Consider the following 19,019-nt stretch of genomic DNA (forward strand, 5'->3'; position numbering starts at 1 on the left):
AAACTAGTTAAGAATCTGCCCAATACAACTGTAATTTTAGTACCAAACAAGATAGAGTCTCATTTATGTACTGCATAATCTGTGCAGTCCAACAGTTATTAAAACCGGGTAGATCGGGTAGAAATTGGGCAATAGAACTGTAATTTTATCTGGGATATATTTCACCCATTGTAAACTTGACTTGTAATGTATGTATACATTATTAATAATAAATAAAGAAGTATTTTATTAGAAAAAGTTTTATTCAGAACCTAGTAAACGAACTTACAAATAAAGAAATATTTTATAAGAAAAAGTTTTATTCTTTGTAATCGATCTCAGAATTAAAATATTCAATGTCACTTATGTTTGAGCTAGCTTCAGAACAACCAGGGACACTCATAGAACTATCTTCATCTGAACTGGATGTGCTTGAATCCGGCACGTAGATTACGAATTCTTGCATATCACCTACTTAGCTGTCTTTTATTCGAGATAGCATAGGTACTTTTACACAATCCTGAAAAAGAAATTACATATAAATATGCATAAAATAGCAAGTATCAAGACTATTTGTCAGTTATTTTAAAGATCATGAATGACCTGCATATTTATGAAAATTAATATATATTGAATGAATATACTTACCGATTATGTACCGGAGACAAGTTACTTAGGGGGCTTATTAAATAGGTAGTTATTTAGTATTAAATACAACATCAATACCCGCGAATAGCGGAAACACGTTCCGCGACTTTTTGTAAGTCGATAGTCGGCTTTTAGCCGTTTTCTTCCCGCTGACAAAACCGAACAATGTTAAATATAATTTTCCTTGTGGTTTTATGTACGGTTTTATCGTGTTTTGAATATATTATATACATAAAACTTGCGGTTTTTGTTAATAAAAATATACAATGACAGAAGTTTGTTTACTTTTTACAAGACAGGTGTCAAAAGTTTGATTGCCATATAAAATTTAAAATGTTAGTTCCCGTTTCTGCCACGACTCTTCTCTTTCCGCACAGACTCTATGGTGGGCAACAAATAACCCGACCGAATTACGTAGATTGTTTTTGGTATATTGCCAGGAATGTTAAAACGTGTTTTTAATATTGTCGCATTGCGTATGTTTTGTCCCTCACGGAGGCACGCGCACACCACTTCTATAGGATGCTACTTCTATGGCTGCTTCTATAGTGCTGCCTCGCTTGTACATTTCATTATGTAGCGTAGTATGTCGGCCGTGCGGACATACGCCAATGTGGCTCGGCGATTTTGACCGCCGATTACCACCGATAAAATGGAGGTCCGGCGCAATAATACCAATTTGTGACGTTAGTATTTTCGTTTGGGGGCATCTTTTTACTTTGAGGACTCAAATATCACCATAAATCTAACTAATTGGGGTTCATTTCTGATCATATCGGGCGATTAGATCATCCCGTCTGGTCGGTGCATTAAAGTGACAGCTGTCAGCCTGTCAATGTCAAATTAAGAATAGCAAATCGATTGGCAAAATAATGTAAAGTAGTTTGTTTCTTTATAGTGGTAACACACTATCGCACCGCACCAAGGTCATTGTGGGACGCACCCATAAGTAAGAGGGAGAAAGCGATAACACTTTCTCCCTCTTACTTATGGGTGCGTCGCACAATGACCTCGGTGCGGTGCGATAGTGTGTTACCACTATTACTTATATTTCTATAAGAATCTGATAGTAAACGATTCATAATTTACGTTTACTTTATTGTTCCTTGTATTTATAGAATGTTATAAACCGAAAACCGGTTTGACTCCTCCGTGTTTGCTCGGCGACCAAAAATAAATTTAAACTCCAGATTTCTTTTAAATTATGGATAAAGAGAACTATGAAACCTACGAATTTTTGCCTGCGTCTGGAAGCAGTACAGAAGCGGAACCCTATCAGTTCTTTGTTGTGCAAGACGATGGAACGTTTCTTAGTAAGTTTTTACACAATGACTATTATTTTATGAAAAAAAGAAGGGCTGGTTGGTTCTAAGGTTCTTTTTTGCACCCCATTTGCTTTAGGCCGACTCTTGTGACAGAAGAAATGGTCAATATGTAGTAAGTAACAATAAACTGAAAATGAATTCAGCTTTAACATGGCCTGTCCGTCAAGCATCATCCTGCGGTGCAGATTATTTAATAAAAATTGGTATGTTTTAGCCTTATATCTCATTTCATCAATAGGAGGCATTCCAGGGATAATCAAAAGTCAGGGGCGTGTACCGCCCTGCTAAGCCAAGTGCTATCTGAAAAGAAAATTGATTGCTAATTTATACTTTAGTTACTTTGTATAACTGAGAATTCCATTTTCAAAATCATTTGTTTTTGTGATAGCGCTATTTGGCTTAGGAGGGCAGTATTTGTGGTATAAAAAATGTTTTACAGTTAACAGACAAGTGCAATATGTGACTCAAGTGCAAAACACCCGGGAAGTTCTAGAGGGAGAGCAAGCCTGCACCATGCTGGATGTGGCTCCGCAGCAGTTCTTTGTTGACATTGACACTACCACTGAAATGATCTCTGTACCAGGTAATCTCAATAGCTGCTTAGAGGAAATCAAAAATATTTGCCAGTCGCTTTTCGGTGAAGGAAAACATCGTGAGGATACCGGACTAATCCTAATTAGGCCTAGTTTCCCCTCTGGGTTGGAAGGTCGGATGGCAGTCGCTTTCGTAAAAAAGTAGTGCCTATATCAAATCATGGGATTAGTTGTCAAGCGGACCCCAGGCTCCCATGAGCCGTGGCAAAAATGCCGGGATAACGCGACAAAGAAGAAGACTTAAAACAAAATCTATTGTAACTATTTTTTGAGATAAACAATGATACTCTTGTCTTTAATAATAGTTCTCCCTTTAAAAAAATGTAACTAAACCAATACAATCTATACACATAGTTTTGATACACATAACCTAAATTAAATACAATAGTAATCCACAGGGCAGGCTTTGTTATAGTTGGTGAACGCACTAATAGTCTTGGTTCAACACATATTATTATTTTATTTTAAGTGAACAATAATATATTATTTCATGCTTTTCACAGACCAGTTCAGCATACCAGAAGCAACCAACAACTTGTATGCTAACAGCTACCTTTTGCAACCTGAAGCTGAGGCTCCAGTAGATCAGGTATTTCTCCTTATTCCTATGACTGAATGTACAGATGTATTTTCTTATGATTACTAAACTGGTTAAGGCCCTGATAAGGTCCACTGATATAAGTAACAGTGGCGGCGCGTCAAACATGTTAATAAATGTTAATAAGGTCGCTGGCGTACTGTCGCTCGTCTGTAAGGGCCCTTAGGTTATAGGTTATAGGTTTTCGCGGGCTTGGTTTCCGCAACTCGACGTCATATTATTGCGCCTATTTTGCGTGACCCACCAAGGGCCCTTATTATAGTGTGGGCGATGATACCTATGGAACAATGCAGGTTCAAAATTTGCAAGTGGATTTTCGACAACTTGTTAGTATACATGGTATCTGATTGAGCTAAAATTTGATTTACTACTGAAATTTGATGTAAGACTAAAATAAGCACATTTTTTTCAACTTAATTTCAGGTAAAAACCAAAATAGAACTAAAACCAATCTTGCAAACAGATAATTCTGCCACTGAAACTAATAAGCAGGATGCTTTGTCAGGAAATAACTTAACAGAGGTAAGCAATTCTAACAATTACTATTAGATAAACACATGTTATGTGTTAGTTTATCATTCAAGTATCGATCATAAAGTGTAAGTAAGAAGATTCAAATTACAATAACAGATACTTTGTCTTCATCTGAACCTACCTCTTAAACGCATGATTTTTCTTTTTTGCTCGAAATTAATATATGTGATACATAAATTGTTTACTGATTTTGGGAAAAATATTGTTTATGAATAGTAAGTAATAATATAAGATAAGATATAATATTCTTGTGTTTACAGATAACTCTGACAGATGAGCAATATCATATACTAGAACGGAAGGGCTGGATTTTACTAGAAACTAACGAGAAGGTGTATGTCCTAGACACTTTAGGGCTTCACGACATAACTAATAACGAAAGTATGTTGTTTGTTTTACCGGCGAATGAACTTTTGGACCGACACATTTCACGTCTCTGGCGTTACCAAACACATCTCTGCAGTTACCAAGAAATCAGGTTTTCAATTTAATATTTATTTGACTACATTTCAGATCTATCAGAAAGCGAATCGCTTGTTTTAACGTATAACACAAAATTTAATGATATAAAAGTAATATATTGAGCGAAAATTTCGAATTAAGTTTAAATGTTGTGGACAGATTAGTGTCGGTCCATAAGTTGATTAACTTATTAATAAATATCCTATCCTCAATTTTTTTAACAGTTATTATATAATGACATTTTCAAACTTATTTAAAGGCAGTAATGGTCATAATTCTGTAAAAAAATGGACGCCAACAAATAGATTTAGGGAGCCGGTCTAAGTCTGTAGGTGATTTACTTTAAACACACCAAGTATGATGATATGGACGAAAATATTTGCCACAATCCATTTTCTTTTTTCTTCATGTCAGTAATTCAAGATTGATAATTATTGTTAAAAAATTTCAGAACTAATACAAAAGCTGAAAGCAGATGATACCGCCCCTGGTGGAACTGAAGCCAGGGTAACTGAAACTGAACCCGGGTAAGTGATATCTTAATTCACCACAATTTTTTTAAATTTGACGAACAGCGCCATCTAGTGAGCTCTTTAGTATAACTAAAATGAATTGTGGGTACTTTAATTTTAACGAATAAGGTTGTGTGAGTTGGCAATGTACGATCTGCAGAGATATCGACTCCCCATTTATACAATGTATGCAAGATGCAAGGGGATCAACCAACTCTACAGCTGACAAGTGAAGACTACAAAAAGCGGCCAAGTGCGAGTCGGACTCGCCCATGAAGGGACCCGTAGCAGCAAGTAACATAATAAAATTGCGGTTTACGATTTATGACGATTTAAAAATAACTACTTACTAGATCTCGTTCAAACCAATTTTAGGTGGAAGTTTGCATGGTAATTACTTCATATAATTTTTTTAAGTTTTATCATTCTCTTATTTTAGACTCTCTTATTCACACATTTTACCACTTTGGAAGTGTCTCTCGCGCAAACTATTCAGTTTAGAAAAAAAATATATTAGAAACCTCAATATCATTTTTGTAGATCTATCCATAGATATCCCACACGTATGGGTTTGAAATTTGGCTACGGAACCCTAAAAATGAGGCCTGTGACTTGGTGTGGTAATTTTATTTATGTAACTAAATTTATGTATTTTTTCAGCCTTCTAAAGATAGAGTATCCTCCACTGAGTGAAATGGACATGGAGCAATTGAATTGTGCCCAGAATAACAGTAAAGTAGAAGAAGCGTCAGAATTATCTCTGATGGTGGATGACAATATTGATAATAAAGGTTAGTGTGCTTTGTGCAAAATGAGTCACTATCTCCTCAATTCCGCGAAAATGTCTCACGGAAGGTTTTCACTTTTAACTGGCAATTTGTAGACCTTATTGCAAAGACATAAGGTTCATTTTCTGCCATACCCGACAACAAAGTAAAATTTTATACTGGTTTCCAGAAGGAACTACTTGGAGTTCCTTCAAGACTTTTTCAGATCTGGCCTCGCCCACTGCCCCGCACTCCTATTCTCCTATTTTTAATTTGAACCTTGTTTTATAGTGAATTGGAATGAATTTTGTTTGTTATGCGGGCTGTACAAGTGTACGCACTCGTGCGGATTGTACAAAATATTTTGTTTGCAGATCAAATTGAGAAATCCCAATGGGAAGAGAAACCTAACACAGAGAAAACTGACACTTCTAATAGTAATAAAGCTCCGGTGGAAAACCTTTACTCCGGGGTTTGTAACAACTGGAAAGATGAGAATGTTTTACGAATACGCACTGACTTCTGTCTAAAAGGTAAACTAAACAGAAGGGCTACCGCGAAAACCGAAATTCGCAAATTGCGGGGATCTTTCTCTTTTACTCCAATGAAGGCGTAATTAGAGTGACAGAGAAAAATGCCCGCAATTTGCGAACTTCAATTTTCGCGGTTGTAGCTCAGCGCTGCCCTAGACTTGTACCCTTATTCACAAGGGCCACATTTAAAATATTTGAATGTCGTAAGTCGTAATCAATATATTTAAATTATACTGGGTCAAGCAAATCTTGTCAGTAGCAAACGGCGGCAAATTTGAAAAATCGCGGGTTAGCAACACTGTGTTCGAATAATTCGAAAATCGCGTGTCATCTGTGCTTTATCTGTGGAATGTGGATCGCGAATGACAGCCATCATCTTTGTTTACATTCTGAATCGATTCTATTTCAAGAGATATTTCTGCTGTGTCACCATTAAATACCAATATATTAAATAAGATTGTGCTTAATCAAAGCTAAGATGCCTACAATGCCTACGGTGGCAACTGAGAAATCTAATAAAATATTAAAATCCAGTAGTAGGACATCTACCGGCTGAAGCAATGATTTTATTCATACATTCTTGTTTAACGGCATAGTCCACTTCTAATTTTATTTTGAGATCTTCAAATTAGTTAATCATTTTTATCAACATCACACACCGCTTTTAAATTGTCCGTCCATACGTATTAATAACAATTTCAAACATTTTCAATAGAGAATCCGCGAGTGACAATTTGAATTGATGGGCGCGCTCAGCGGAAAAAAAAGTTTAGGTTCGATGTACATTGTACATTGCTGCTTTTCTTAGCGCAATACTACTCTTTGAGTGTTGCCCTACTTTAGTTTGCTTTACATTGCTACTGACAAGATTTGCTTGACGCACTTTATTTTCTCAGATTTTGTGTACGAATTACGCATTATTTCTTTTTGAGCTTAAGTTAGTTAACTCTTCAATGCATGGTCTGCTTAAAAATGACTTGTTGCCTTAACCTATTTGAATTATCCCAAAGTGTAAGAAGTAATTTCTCCACTATTAATTTCAGATATTCCAGATAAGATCGTATTAGGAAAAACTAAAAATGGAAAGAAGCTGGTTTGCCGGGTCATCAAACCGGACGAAAATGTTGCAAAAGAGACCCAACATTCCGATGCAGACATGGATAGCATTTCTGACTCGATTGGTTCTAGCGATTTGGGTAAGTGGCTACGCAGGACGTACAGTCGCCATCAGATATATCGGAGCGGTCAAGGTGGTCATTAATATCTGAGCACGCCGCTATTGTCAAGGCGTTAGATTCGAGTGCGTGTTCAGATAATGTAACACCTTGGACGCTCCGATATATCTGATGGCGACTGTACCTAGTGCAGTTTAGTTTGATCGACCCTATTGTATTGTATTGTAGCTCGGGCGATTTTCCGCAACTCGACGTCTTGCGCCTATTTTGCGTGATAGGGGGTGGGCTAGTCTTGCCAGCCCAGCTCCTCGAGGAATCCTATCAAACCTTTGATGTTGAGTAGGACCTCGGGGAGGTCACTCGGGGATCCGAGATGTTTTGCCCTGTATGGGGCCAATCCGCTGCATTCCAACACCACGTGAGAGGCTGTTTCTTCTTCCTCCATGCATCCACGGCATAGGGGACTGTCGGTGACACCTGTTATAAAAAGATGTTTGTTAAAAAGTCCATGACCTGTTATGACACTGGTTACCATACTCAGTCGAACCTTTCCTAGTTGAAGGAGCGCCCTTGTGAGCTTACCGTTCATGCTAGGCATGGCCTGCTTGGCCTGTCTGCATCCAGTTTGGTTTAGCCAGTGTTCTGTGTGTAGTTTCCCTGTACGTGCCAGCAGCATTGAGCGTACCTTACTAAACGGTATCGGGAGGATCGGTTCCGGGCCTATCGCCCCCGCACCCGATCCTTGTCTGGCGAGCTCGTCCGCGGCGTCGTTACCTCGGGATCCACTGTGTCCTTTGATCCATTGTAAGGTGATCTTATTGTTCTGACATACCTCCATTAGTCGTTCGTGGCATTCGTGTATAAGTTTGGATGTGACTATATGGCTTTTTAGGGCCATTAAGACTGCTCTGCTGTCGGAGAGTATGCGGATGGAGGATCCTACTACCTTCCTTGCAGTGATGGCAGCCGCCGCGTTAATGATGCCCATGCACTCAGCCTGGAATACCGAGTTATGGGCTCCTAGCGGAGTGGTGATTGACATGTTCAGGTCTTCTGAAAAGGTTCCAGAGCCTGATCCGCTGTCTGTTTTGGACCCATCAGTGAAGATTCTCAGCTCCCGGGGATTGAGTCCTTCGTAGTTGTCGTCCTCAAATAATTGTATTTTGTACCTTTTGTCAAAGATGGCTTGTTTGTGAATTCGATCCGTGCCCGCCATGAGCACTGGAAATTCGCTGTATACTTTTTCCAGGCATGCTGTGTGAAGAGCTCCTGTGGTGTTAGACCATATATTGAGGGTTCGTAACCTTACCGCTGAGAGACTGGCCTCTTGTTGTATGTGTAGGTGCAGCGGTGAAAGGTTTAGCATGACCTCCATGGCTGCAGTCGGAGTGGACCTCGTGCAGCCAGTGGTGGCCGCGCATGCGAGCCTCTGGAGTCTTTGTAGCTTGTCTCGTACGTTGCCTAGGTTTGTTCTTGGCCACCAAACCAGAGCACCGTAGCAGAGTAGGGGGCGGATTATAGTCTTATAGAGCCAAAGGGTAATTTTCGGGTTGAGTCCCCACCTCTTACCAATCATCCTTCTGCACTGCCAGAAGACTACTCCCGCCTTGTCTATGCGTTTGTTGATGTGATTGTTCCAGTTGAGTTTACTGTCGAGCGTTAGCCCTAAGTACTTAACTTCGTCGGTCAGCTGTAGCTCAGTCTGGAAGAGTGTTGGTCTGGTAAAGTTGCCAAGTGCCCTTTTATTGGTGAACATTACCATTTCTGTTTTGGTGGGGTTAACTGATAGGTCAAAATCTCTACACCAGCGTTCTACGATCCGAAGAGCTGCCTGGGTGAGGTCGCATACTGTACTGGCAAATTTACCTGATATTAATATTGCCAGATCATCAGCGTAGCCTATTGTGTAGAAGTGTTCCTCGTTCAGTTTGGTTATGAGGTTGTTGACTACTAGGTTCCACAACAGAGGTGAGAGAACTCCCCCTTGAGGGCATCCCCGCACCGCCGCTACGGCCTGCGGTTCACCTACATACCTTATTGTCCTTTGATTTAGCATGTTCATGATCCACTTTATTAGTCCAGGTTCAGCGCCGTGGTTTTCCAAGGCGTTCCCTATACTGGAAAAGTGAGTCTTGTCAAAAGCGCCCTCTATGTCAATGAAAGTGCCGAGGCACATTTCTTTGCCGTGGATGGCTCTCTCAATGCGGCTTACAACCATGTGAAGAGCCGACTCCGTAGATTTACCTGAGCTGTACGCGTGCTGGTTGTTGTGCATCGGTATGTTCTTTAGCGCCCGGTCCCTCAGGTCCCTGTCGCACAGTTTTTCCAAAGTTTTCAGCAGGAATGATGTGAGACTGATGGGCCTAAAGGATTTGGCAGCTGTGTAGTCGTTCTTACCTGGTTTAGGTATGAATACCACATTCACATCTCTCCATCTCCTGGGCACGTACCCCCAGGCTAGGCAGGCTGCCATGATGTCGGTCAGGGTTTCCTGGATGAGTCCTAGACCCCACTGTAGGAGAGCGGGGAAGATCCCATCCGGACCAGCCGCCTTGAAGGGATGGAAGCTGTCTATGGCCCACCTGAGTTTCTCAGCCGTGACGACTCTGTGCGCCATTTGCCAGTTGTTGTCCGTTGTACTGTATTCCTCGTCCTGCTGATCTGCATCGGCGAGACTTACGCATCCTGGAAAGTGAGTTACCAGGAGAAGGCGTTGGGTCTCTGCAGGGCTAGATGTGTATGTGCCATCGGGTTTACGCAGTGAGCCCAATTGTGATGTGGGCTTGTGCGCTAAGGTTTTCCTCACCCGGTTGGCGTGGTCAAGTGTTTCAATGCTGCTGCAGAAGTTCCTCCATGACAGGGATCTCCAGTACCGCAATCTCTTTTTGTACCTGGCCTTGGCTTCGTAGTAGTTTTCCCAGTCCACCTCAGCCGTTGTGTTCATGGCCCTGTTGAAGAGTCTTCTTGTTTTCCCCCGGAGTCTCTCCAGTTCTGGGCCCCACCACTGGTGACCCTTTATGGCAGTCTTTGCCGGTGGTTTTAAGGGGCACGCCTTGTGGTAGCTGTCTACGAGGGTATCAGTTAAGATATTTACCTGCTGTTCTATCTGAGCCGGTTCCCGAAGGTCATCCCTCGGTGGAAGCCGGTCAAGGCTTTCCCCTAGGACCTTCCTAAAAGTGGCTCGGTCCATTTTCCTGGGATTCCTCCGGGCGGTTGGTGTGTCTCTAGATGCTAGTAGATTGAAGCGAATCCACCTATGGTCTGAGCAGGAGGCCTCCTGGGAGACGTGCCATCCCATAATTAGTTCACTGACCTCCTCCGAAGCCAGAGTCAGGTCGATAATCGTCCTGCATCGTTTGTTTACAAATGTTGGTTCAGCGCCTATATTTAGAATGTTTAGATTAGTAGTCACAAGATATTCAACAAGTGTCTTACCTCTGTTGTTGCTGGTCTCCATTCCCCACAGTGGGTGGTGTGCGTTGGAGTCGGCCCCGATGATTATTGCGAGGCCTGATCTCTCGCAGTGGCTGACCAGTCGTTGTAGTTCGGCAGGCGGTGGCTCGTCCTCTCCAGGCATGTACGCCGAGGCAAGGACTAGGTCGCGACAGCCTGTTGGCAGTGGAACTTGTAGTTTAATCGCACACAGGTCTCTGGAACAGAATTCAGTGAGTGGTTGTGCAATAATATTGTTAGTAGTTAGGATACATGCCCTAGGGACGGCATGTACCGTGGAGTAGTAGAGCTTACCTTTCGTGTCGGACAGCCCGCGTATGTATCCATTGCCCGCCCATGGTTCTTGTAGGAGGGCAACGGCTGTTGGCAAACCTGCCAGACAGCGTCTGAGTTGGGCCGTAGCGGCCACGCTGTGCTGGAGGTTTGCTTGGATGACACTAGTTGGTGTCCATGTTGTCGGTGGTGGGGGCGGCATTTTGCATTTCCCCTCCCTCCTTAAACATGTCGGCCAACCCCGACACTATCCAAGCCGACAAGTCCTCACCCTCGGATGATGACCCGGCTGGTCCCTCACCAGTGCCAAGGAGCTCATCCTCCGAGAGTTCGGGTATCGTCGGCTTGGGTAGCGGCAGGGGGGCAACTTTCTCCCCGGAGACAGACTTGCTCTGCTCGGAGGTGCCCGCGGCCTGTTCGCTGGGGACCTGTACTCCCGTTACCCTTAGGGTGGAACCTTGCAGGGTGGGAGGCTGGTCCAGGTATTTGCCTCCGGGACCCCTGAACCTGAGGTAGACATTGCCCATCCCACAGTTCAGGGATCTCCCCCTCTCCATGAAGGCGGGGACGAGGTCTTCGGGGATTGTGAACTCGACAAACCACCCCTGGTCTTGCCGTAGTATTTGTATAATGGACCAAGACCCGACCTTGGCCCATTCGTTCTGGTACCTTAGTCCGTCAGCTGCCTGACGGACGTCTTCCCAGGACGAGTTGTCGATGTTGGGTATTAGGAGCCCGCACTTAATTCTCCTTGCCATCTCCGACTGGCGAACCGCCTTAAGGGAGATGTCTGGCAGGGTTAGGGCCTGGACACATCGCTGAGACCAGGCGGCCGAGTATTCGTCTTCTGCGAAGACCCTCAGCTGTCCCTCAGCGAAGATGGGCTTGCCCTTGAATTTGGGTGGCCGGGCTCCTACGTGGTTTCTCCTCGCCTCCTCCACGATTGCTTGGTGCAACCCGCGGAGGATGGCGTTGGAGTGGTCAGCGGTGATCTTCCCCGACTTCTCGTCAGTAATGACGATCGTCAGGTCAGATGCCGCTGCTTGTGCGTACGACAACGGTTGGCTTGGGCTCACTAGTCGCTGCTTTTTGTTGTCTCCTTGCGGGGAGAAGGACTCATCTCGCATCCTTTTAGCAGCGGCTCGTGCGAGCTTACCAGGTCGTCGTTTGGAGGGATCTGCGGCCGAACCCGTAGGGCTGTCGCCCGACGTTCCAGCCTTAGGGGGTAGGATGGAACCTTTTCCCTTCGGCGGAGGCCTGGCAGCAGCAACCTGCTTGTTCGGCGCCGGTTTGGGTGCCGGCTTCTGGGAAGCCTGCACACCCACACCGGTTGCAGAGTGTGTCGGTGTCGATGTGTTGTCCAGCTGCTGCTCTCGCGCTAGACGAGCTGCACGCCTCTGGTTCTTGTTTTTCTTCTTCTTCTTAGCCACCCCACCTTGACATTTAACAGGGGGGGGGTGGGTTAGAGGAGGAAGAATTCACAGGTCTGGCAGGGTGAGGCTTCCCAGCGGGGGGTCGCTTCTTGGACCTTCGGTCCACTACCTGCCAGTCCTGGAAGGGGTTTGGGCCGGTCTGCTCCCCAGATGAACTGGGTTGCGGACGGGCCGGGGTTTCGGTCTGACGCACTGTCACTGGAACAGCTTGTCTCGCCTGTGTGGCTTCACCATTAGCGATGGACGCTGCTGGATCAGCTTGGGGTTTTTCGTTAGACCTGGTATCCATAGTTCGTAACGATTAACTTCATCCTCATCGGCTCCCACCCTACAAGGGCCCACATCTTGGGAACGCTTACTCACACATATAAAAGGTGCTTTCGGTCGTTAGGACACCGACTCGGGTATAGAAGTGAGAAGTTGGCTAGTTGCGCGACATCGGAAATGTGTGAAGGTGGGACGTAGGGTCGTCCAGGTCAGACGCCCTCCGCCCGATTCACCTAAACGCACTTCGTCAGCATGGCCTTTCACCACCGCATCAGCAGCCGAAACTGCCTCTGCGGCCCTCTCACTTCTCGCCGTGAGCCCACCTACGGTTCCTCACTTGACCATTTCCCGGACTGTGGCTAGTAGCCCGGGCTACCGTTTTGCCCGAAATCAGGGCCGAAGCAGACGTGTTGCCACGCGGGTTGGCAATGGCTCAATCCCCAGGATCCCGTCATCCTTGCGTACGGCGCTCTACTGTGCAGGTCCTAGCACAGGTAGGTTATGTATAGGTCGTCAGTAGTAGCCTACACCTACTGACAACACCAGTGTGGATGTTAGCCGCCACTAGAAAGAGGCACGAATGCCAGTCGCTAGTGACGTTGCCCAGGATGGACCGGGGGTGACAGACGGACCTTTGGGCAGGCCGGAGCCCACCCAAACGACTGATCGACCCTAATTATCATCAACTTTAAACTGATTTTACGATTTAAAATGCCTATGCTAGGTCTCCTTTCTCAAGCACTAAAAGTGCGAGCAGGGTTCACGACGGCCGTGTATCACGTACTGCGCGACTTGCGCGAGTGACTAAAAACACGTGATTTGAAACCGTAAAATTAGTTTAATGTTAGTATGTCTCACGACAGTTTAAATTCGATTAAATTATCAACTGTTGCAATCTCCGACTTTGTTAGGTACCTATGCTTTGAAACTATAGCAATAAGGTTCAAAGTTCGGTATTGAATTATGTCATTCAAGCTTTTATTTTTAAATTGTTTTGGCATCATCTCTAAGAAAAAATGTCGGTTATCAGTTTCTACATGAAATTTTATTTATCTATCTCAGGTGACGACAAATTAGACAGTATATTCAGAATGTGTTTCACGGAGAGCACCGTGAAATACAGCACCGAGGACGTGGCGTTCGCCGAGAAGGTGATCCGGAACCTGGTGCGGCTGCCGGCGGTCAAGCCCGCCGTGGCCAACCGCAACGTGCTCGTCACTAAGGTACACCAGACGGCATATTCAGAATGTGGCTTCACGGAGAGCACCGTGAAGTACAGCACCGAGGACGTGGCGTTCGCCGAGAAGGTCATCCGGAACCTGGTGCGGCTGCCGGCGGTCAAGCCCGCCGTGGCCAACCGCAACGTGCTCGTCACTAAGGTACACCAGACGGCATATTCAGAATGTGGCTTCACGGAGAGCACCGTGAAGTACAGCACCGAGGACGTGGCGTTCGCCGAGGAGGTCATCCGGAACCTGGTGCGGCTGCCGGCGGTCAAGCCCGCCGTGGCCAACCGCAACGTGCTCGTCACTAAGGTACACTAGACGGCATATTCAGAATGTGGCTTCACGGAGAGCACCGTAAAGTACAGCACCGAGGACGTGGCGGTCGCCGAGAAGGTGATCCGGAACCTGGTGCGGCTGCCGGCCGTCAAGCCCGCCGTGGCCAACCGCAACGTGCTCGTCACTAAGGTACACTAGACGGCATATTCAGAATGTGGCTTCACGGAGAGCACCGTAAAGTACAGTACCGAGGACGTGGCGTTCGCCGAGAAGGTGATCCGGAACCGGGTGCGACTGCCGGCGGTCAAGCCCGCCGTGGCCAACCGCAACGTGCTCGTCACTAAGGTACACTTAGACGGCGTATTCAGAATGTGCTTCACGGAGAGCATTGTGAAGTACAGCACCGAGGACGTGGCGTTCGCCGAGAAGGTGCTCCGGAACCTAGTGCGGCTGCCGGCGGTCAAGCCCGCCGTGGCCAACCGCAACGTGCTCGTCACTAAGGTACACTAGACGGCATATTCAGAATGTGCTTTACGGAGAGCATTGTGAAGTACAGCACCGAGGACGTGGCGTTCGCCGAGAAGGTCATCCGGAACCTGGTGCGACTGCCGACGGTCAAGCCCGCCGTGGCCAACCGCAACGTGCTCGTCACTAAGGTACATTAGATGGCATATTCAGAATGTGCTTCACAGTTACCTTTACTCTAACAAAAAGCATATAGGTATTTTGGTTCTGACCAATAATTTTAATTCCAGGTAGTGGTGACACATGAAGATGCAAATCTCATAGAGAGCCTGCCCACGCTAGTGACTGGGGAAGTGGTGCCCTTGGACAAAACTTGGCGATTCCTTCACCGGCCAGAATTATACGCTACTGCGAAAGATGGTAATCATGTAGCGATTACTTATAAAACAAAATCCCCCGTCGCGTCTGTCTGTTTGTGTGTATGTATATTCGCGATAAACTCAAAACCTACTGAACGGATATTCAGTTTTTACCTATCAAGAGTGATTCTTGAGGAATGTTTAGGTGTAATTTGTTAAGGTTTTGTGTAAACCGTGCGAAGCCGGGGCGGGTCGCTATAGTTCGGTTTTTTTATAGCATTAGAAATAAGGTAAACAATCTTGATGTGTCTTTTAATTGAAAATACATTTTAAAAATAAGTTACGGCAAATATGTAACTATTATGAATCTAATACGATCATTTATATACTTCTACTTTCATAAGTAATCGTTTTTGATTTTTAAAAAGCGTTTTTCAATTAAAAGACATGTCAAGATCGCTTACCTTCTTGCAACTTCTTTCTAATGCTAAAAAAAACGGACTGTAGTTATAACTATTTATTAGGTACACGTCGCTGAAATAGCGAAAAGTGTACATGACATTGAGTGGGAAACCTTTTCCAAAGTATGTACATGTTACAGTAACTATTTACAGTTACTACGAGTAATTTTTACTTGGCTATTAGGCTAGGGTTCCGTACCCAAAGGGTAAAACGGGACCCTATTACTAAGACTCTGCTGTCCGTCCGTCCGTCCGTCTGTCTGTCACCAGGCTGTATCTTACCAACCGTGATAGCTAGACAGTTGAAATTTTTACAGATGATGTATTTCTGTTGCCGCTATAACAACAAATACTAAAAACAGAATACAATAAAGATTTAAGTGGGGCTCCCATACAACAAACGTGATTTTTGGCCGAAGTTAAGCAACGTCGGGCGGGGTCGTCAGTACTTGGATGGGTGACCGTTTTTTTTTTGCCTTTTTTTGCATTATGGTACGGAACCCTTCGTGCGCGAGTCCGACTCGCACTTGCCCGGTTTTTGTTATGATGGCTTTTTGGAACCTGTTTTGCATCTTGGCTGCTAAAAGAAGTAAACTTTGCTGATAGTGAAAAGTAGAATACAAAATGGTTCCATCCTTAGAGAAGATTACTGAGATAAAAAATCAACCTTATGCAATTGAAATAAGGTTGGATATCAAATGGACTAATACTTATAAACAAATTTACATTGCAGAACTCTCACAAGCACAAGACAGCTACTCTGGAGTGGACCACAACTTTCTGCACATTCACATCCACGAGATTCGATTGCAAGACATTGTACGAACATCTGTCACTTTGAATAAACGACGTGAGTTATACCTATTATTACCTATCTACTTGCTACTTCTGCTGCTTAGAAATTTAATTGGCGCTCGAGACACTTTCAGGCCTTCACGGCCGCACAGTCACACGACTGTACGGGTCAGAATGACATTGTATGCCAAGAGGACTTATCTATGTCCGAAAATAGCCAAAACAATCAAGGCAAACTCTTATAGTTACTTTTTTATTGTTATTTATTTAGTTTAAACTTTATTGCACAATATAACAAATAAAGTACAATTGCCTAAAGGTTATTATCTACACAGGGTAGGTTGTTATCTACATAGTTTGAAGCTTTATGCTTTTGGCTTTACAACGCAAAGGACACAAACCAGTTTAAGTACGTAGATTAAGTTTCATATGCGTTATCATTTTCGCCTAATTTGAATCTAGGCCTCATGGCAGAATAAATTACTTAAAATAATAACGTCTCCTCAGGCCTGGAACTATCAAGCACGCAGCATTCAGAAAGGATATTCATACCAGCTCTGCCATTAAACGCCTCCACCAATGTAGAGCCAGAAAACACTATGTTCGGCTACGCTTGCGGGACTTGTGCCGCGATATTCAGATCAGAGAAGGACCTCAACACACATCGAGAGGTAACATGACACATCGAAACAGTTATATTCCCACCAGCCGGCCTAGCCAAGGCAATCGCTATCGCTTTGACAACGAAACGCTTTGTGTCTCTCTATCACTCATCCTTATAAGTGCGACAGTGACAGTTGTGTTTCGATCGCTATGGAGCGTTAGCGATTGGCAGGTTGGCTATGCGGCCAGCTCTGCTGCTACACTCCTCCACCGATGTGCTGGGACCAGAAAATGCCTGCGGGACTTGCACCGCGATATTCAGATCAGAGAACTATCTCAATACCTACACATCGAGACGTAATATCACATATCAGTTGGAGGCGATAAGATTTTTATGTATTAGTGAAATGAATCCTAATGCCCGTGTAACAAAGACTAATACATATGTCTTTCATTAGCCGGGTCCACACAGAGCGAGCATCCGGGCGAGGCCGTTTCCTTGCGCACAAAACAGCCAGTGTATAGAATTGCCTCTGCCGAGGCGGTGCGCGCGAGGCACGTCTACACTGACCGTTTTGTGCGCGAGGAATTTGCCTCGCGCGTAAGCTCGCTCTGTGTGGCCCCGGCTATTGGATAGTTAACTGCCGGCCTAGCCAAAGTTACAATCGCTATCGCTTCGACAACGAAAAGCATTATGTCTCTCTATCACTCTTCCATATTAGTGTGACAGTGACAGTTGCGTTTCGATCGCTACGGAGCGTAAGCGATTGGCATTTTGGCTACGCGGCCTGCTCAGCTTAATTCTATAGATTTAAAATGCCTGCTGATACGATACGAGTATAAAAATGTCGCTTCCTTTTTGCAGACTCATAAAATGGATACTGACGACAAATTAACCATAGACACGCGAGAAGAGAATCACAACAAAAATGGAATCCTTGTTCTAGCCGGTAATTTCGTTTACTACGAGTAAATACCAATTTTTCAAAAAATAGACGTCGGCCCATCATCCCATTAAAAACACTATACTTCTGTTTAAACGTTATTATTTTTCAGATCCTCTCAATAAAACAAGAACGTTTGCCTGTATGCAATGTAATGTAAGTATCATTGTAAAATTCACTAAGTCAGTAATAGGTAGGTATAAGTATTTTTAGTTTGAATCGATAAACGAGTAAACTATAATTATTATTTGTGCGTAGCAAGAACGTTCCAACTATGGTACCAGGCGTGGCTCACTCCGCGATTTCGTTGCTTTGCTACAGGTAGCTAAAAGTACATCCGTTCGGCCCCAATTTTGGGGTTTGTCATAAGCCGCGCGTGGCGCTGTCGCCACCTAGCGGCCATATCTGTGCTGATGGTAACAGACGCGTTTTGTTAGAGAGTGAGTCTTCTGTACCTAGTACTATTATTTATTCTGTGCTAGTACCAAGTAGGTATGTACTTACAACTAGCAAAACGTAAATAAACTTGCTTGTTGACATAGTAATTAGAAATTATTATTACTTAACCATTGTTCAAACCGCCATAATCTAGGTTTTACCTATATAAAATAGTTATTTACGATACAAGTGCGGAAAAGAGGAAATTGGAATCGAGTGGCGATAAATTAAAACACGACCAAAGGGAGTGTTATAAAACCACGCGAGTTGCGAATTACCTTTTCGCACGTGTATCGTACAACGTTTTACAGTACATACTCGTAATGAGCCTTTATACTTTTGACATCGCACGTAAAGTGTTATTGTACGCACTAGTGCGAGAAAATAGGACCATATATTATGTACTGTAAATGTCATTTTTAAAATACATAATTACGTTTTGATGTTTCGTTTCAAGATGAGTCACTCTTTGCTAAAGTTCAATTAAATTTAAACCTTATATCCTAGTGTAAAGGTTCAAGTTTTATTGACGTATACGAGTATGTTCAAGTCGATTAATCGTACTATGCCTCAAAAAAGGGGTTCTGTTATTTTTTAACCGACTTCCAAATCTCAAAAGGAGGAGGTTATCAATTCGGTTGTATGTTTTTTCAGGCCAAGTTCCAAAGGTTGAACAACTGCCAGAGACACGTGAAGACCCACATGGCGCCCGTGGACAGCGAAAACCCAGATGACAAGAAAAGAGTATACAAATGTAAAATATGCTACAGTTTCTTCCACCATGCTCCCACGCTGTTGAAACATATTATGAAGAGTCATATTAAAGTGGATAAATAATAAAAAAAACCTTGTTTCAATTATTTTTACAATCTAATAAATAAGTTATGTTGTGTTTGGACC

General features: G+C 43.9%; 1 protein-coding gene across 1 annotated transcript; it reads left to right on the forward strand.

Moving 5' to 3' along the window:
• Positions 1-1,674: 1,674 nt before the first annotated feature.
• LOC134672423 (uncharacterized) lies at positions 1,675-18,965 on the forward strand. Its single transcript, XM_063530310.1, has 16 exons — positions 1,675-1,940; positions 2,392-2,535; positions 3,049-3,134; positions 3,567-3,665; positions 3,938-4,058; positions 4,591-4,666; positions 5,312-5,442; positions 5,793-5,951; positions 6,995-7,147; positions 13,615-13,931; positions 14,810-14,939; positions 16,073-16,189; positions 16,642-16,805; positions 17,603-17,687; positions 17,794-17,837; positions 18,774-18,965. The coding sequence occupies exons 1-16, from the start codon at positions 1,832-1,834 to the stop codon at positions 18,954-18,956; spliced, it is 2,118 nt and encodes a 705-aa protein (XP_063386380.1). The 5' UTR covers positions 1,675-1,831; the 3' UTR covers positions 18,957-18,965.
• The last annotated feature ends 54 nt before the right edge of the window (positions 18,966-19,019 follow it).

This window comes from Cydia fagiglandana, chromosome 17 (assembly GCF_963556715.1).
Source record: "Cydia fagiglandana chromosome 17, ilCydFagi1.1, whole genome shotgun sequence".
Lineage (NCBI taxonomy): Eukaryota > Metazoa > Arthropoda > Insecta > Lepidoptera > Tortricidae > Cydia > Cydia fagiglandana.

Coding starts and splice junctions, on each gene's coding strand:
- LOC134672423 (XM_063530310.1), top strand. CDS start 1,832: ATGGATAAAGAGAACTATGAAACCTACGAATTTTTGCCTGCGTCTGGA. Junction 1,941..2,391: donor AGACGATGGAACGTTTCTTA/GTAAGTTTTTAC, acceptor AATGTTTTACAG/TTAACAGACAAGTGCAATAT. Junction 2,536..3,048: donor TGAAATGATCTCTGTACCAG/GTAATCTCAATA, acceptor TGCTTTTCACAG/ACCAGTTCAGCATACCAGAA.